The sequence below is a fragment of the Adiantum capillus-veneris genome, chromosome 30 (genome assembly GCF_014529385.1).
Source record: "Adiantum capillus-veneris isolate H3 chromosome 30, ASM1452938v2, whole genome shotgun sequence".
NCBI lineage: Eukaryota > Viridiplantae > Streptophyta > Polypodiopsida > Polypodiales > Pteridaceae > Adiantum > Adiantum capillus-veneris.
This window is the reverse complement of record NC_140960.1, coordinates 66,691,209-66,694,274: the sequence shown is the minus strand read 5'-3', so window position 1 is coordinate 66,694,274 and position 3,066 is coordinate 66,691,209. Positions and strand designations below refer to the sequence as shown.

The 3,066-nt window shown below is 41.4% G+C and overlaps 1 protein-coding gene across 2 annotated transcripts in view; it reads right to left on the bottom strand.

Annotated features, from left to right (window-relative positions):
* Positions 1 to 1,022: 1,022 nt before the first annotated feature.
* Positions 1,023 to 3,066, bottom strand: part of LOC147418124 (protein argonaute PNH1-like) — a 9,017-nt gene continuing 6,973 nt past the window's right edge. For both annotated transcript variants that reach the window (XM_086507574.1, XM_086507575.1), the window contains exons 17-21: positions 2,944 to 3,066; positions 2,777 to 2,850; positions 2,240 to 2,334; positions 2,128 to 2,159; positions 1,023 to 1,386 (exon numbers count right to left, since the gene is read on the bottom strand). The exon at positions 2,944 to 3,066 is cut by the window's right edge and continues 13 nt beyond it. In XM_086507574.1, the coding sequence (XP_086363700.1) occupies positions 1,163 to 1,386; positions 2,128 to 2,159; positions 2,240 to 2,334; positions 2,777 to 2,850; positions 2,944 to 3,066 (548 nt within the window). In that variant the 3' untranslated portion in view covers positions 1,023 to 1,162. The remainder of the gene's footprint in view (positions 1,387 to 2,127; positions 2,160 to 2,239; positions 2,335 to 2,776; positions 2,851 to 2,943) is intronic.

Sequence of the window (3,066 nt, the reverse complement as noted above, 5' to 3'; positions counted from 1 at the left end):
TCATAGCTTAAACACCAAGTTTACCATGGCTATACACACTACCTTTGCTTGTATTGTCCATTTTGTCTCCTAAGGTTAAACCCACCTAGCCACTACATATTACCTAGCCATATCGACCTCGGGTCGCTTCCCTCCATGTAACAACCATTTACCTCTCCCCTGAGAGAGAAGCCACCTTTTTGTACACATATTTGGTCCCATAGGTCATATGTGACCTCTCGAGGACGATAAATCAATCTCTCTTTCACACACACACAACCGAGTTCAAAACTGTACTTTGAGATCTCTTTGGCTAGGTACGGAGCTCAAGCGATTGAGCAAGCGGTTACAGGAAGCGGTAGCAGCATCTTGCATCCTGAAGGTGTAGAGGAAGGACAGACCTTACCAGGCTGTTGAAGTGTTGGGGGGAAGGGGGGCCCGGAGCTGACGGCGAGCCTCTGAGCCACCATGCAAGCAACCATCGATAGTGGAGGCGGCTCAGGAAACTCCTTTATATTATGTGGTGACAGGCTGATCAATTTAGTTCACTCACAAACGCGGGAGGCATTGGTTACAGGCAGATCAATGGATTCTATCATGCCCGAGATCGTGCTGTTCCAACAGCTGAGGTGGTGGCAGATGAGAGGAGTGCGTTGCAGGAGGAAGCCATTTTCTTGAGGGTGTAGGAAAAGGACTGCTACTGCCCTTTCCCAATAATGTGGGCAACTGGCAGAGGCCAGGATTCTTTTGCCAGAGTCCTATTGGCCTCCAAGTAGCTCGCCCAAAAGAAATCCACAGCCAGACAACATCTTTGCAAATAGGAGTGAAGGAAGATGGTATGAAATACTTGCAAACACATGCAATAGAGCATCTACTGAAGTTGCAAGAGACCCTATAGAACGCATGGGCGCGCATGCACGCACTCTTGGTCTAGACTGCAATAAAATTATCCCAACAGTAACCTGGTGGTTAAGGTGGATGTGTGGGTGCATAAAGACCCAGGTTTGATACCCGCATCTTTCAAATTTCAGCTATACCTCAAATAAACGAAGGAACATGTATTCCAAAATATACAACATAAGATTTCTCTGTAGCAGAAAGTTACCCAGGATAGATAAGTACATTGGGGAGAAAAATTTACATGTATACAACAAAAGTTCCGTATGTGGGCTCTCAAGACTGCTCAGCAATAGAACATGACCCGCTTCACATTGTCTTTCACCGCAGGTAACGGGCGGACCGACGATACACCAGCTGTTCGAGTGCTACGCGAACCTGAGCTACCAGTGGCCATACTTCTTCCAGCAGGACCCTGGACTCCACTTGTCAAGGAACCACTATCGGACTCCGGCTCCATATAGAAACGCGCTCGAAAAGCAGCAAGATGAGCATAGTAAGCAGGAGGAACTGCATCATGCCAAATACCTCTTATCAACTTAAGTGCTCAGCAAAGAAGCATCACAAGCTGGCATTTGACTTGATATATATTAATATGTATGTATGTTTATTTAAACGTGTGTATATACATATGTGTGTGTGTGTGTGTGTGTAGAGATATAGATATAGATATAGATACTATCTATCTATCTATGCATTATCGATCTCCTATCTATACACACACACATGCATATACATATGCATGTATACATGTAATATATGTATGTGTGTGTGTGTGTGTATACATATATATATGTATGTATATATATATACAAATATATGTATATATATTTATTTATTTATATATGTGTGTGTGTGTGTGTGTGTGTGTGTGTAGATAGGAGATCGATAATGCATAGATAGATACAATACACACACACACACACACACACACACACACACACACACACACACACACACACGCACGCATATACATATACAGATATACATATTTTATATACATATAAACATATGTACGTATACATGTAATATATGTATGTGTGTGTGTGTGTGTGTGTATGTATATGTATACACACACACACACACATACATATAATTTATTGATTTATTTATTTCTATATAAACCAAATGATCATATGCCATGATTAGGCAGAAAAGAACTGGATATGTGATCTTATATGGAATAGTCACTTAGGAACAACAAAATTGATGACTGACAGACAGACTTGAGTTAGACCATGGCATCCTCACCTATTGATACAGAGCGAGTGCATCGGGCATATCTACAAAGGCATCAACTCCGAGTCAATAATCAAGCAAGCAAATCAAGACAGATCAGAAAAATTCTGGGGGCTTTCCTTACGTGTAGCAAAGGTTATTTGTCAGCAGCTGTAGGCCATCTGCAGAGAAGTTGTTCTCGTCCCAGAGCACATGATAATGAGCAGGCCGACTTGTTCCCTGAGAGAACATTGTCAGAAACAAAGATTGGTAAAACCAAAACAAGCATGAGCATCAAAGAACAATGCAAATCCGTAACATGGGCACTGATTGTCAATGGTAGGCAATAGGTGTCCTCCAATTCATTCATTTTTATTAATGGGTGCCCCCATTTCATTGAAGAACTCTTCAAAAGTGAATGACTGAAAGGTTTAAAACCTTGGGAGAAAAATAATTTAAGCTGACAAGGTTGGAACCTTAGAAGAAATATTAGTTTGACATGCAAGGATATGGAGAGGAGAGGACATGAAAAAGCCTATGAAGTTCAATAAGAGAAAGACCTCTTAGTAGGCATGAACCTGCCATATAAACACACACATACATCCTATACCGAGCAAGCTACTGCAAAAATCTCAGGTCTCATTCACATTAAATTTATCCTCAACAAAAGGATAGCACATACCTGAATCCCAGCATGGCTGCACAGAAAAAAATCAAATTCTGTGGGATGGCAAATCCTCGTATCAACCACTGTGCCTATTTCATGTGGGCAAAAGAAGATGCCAAAGCAGATAAGCTTAAAGCTGCAATTAAAAACTCTCCTCAATATCTGATGACATTTTCCAATACCTGGCAAAATATTCCCACTGTTGTCCGTGCTTCTTTTATCATTGTGATTGTTGGCAAACAACCGCGTATGATGACGCTTTTGAACCACCACAAATGTTACTGGTGGTTGATAATTTGGTTCAA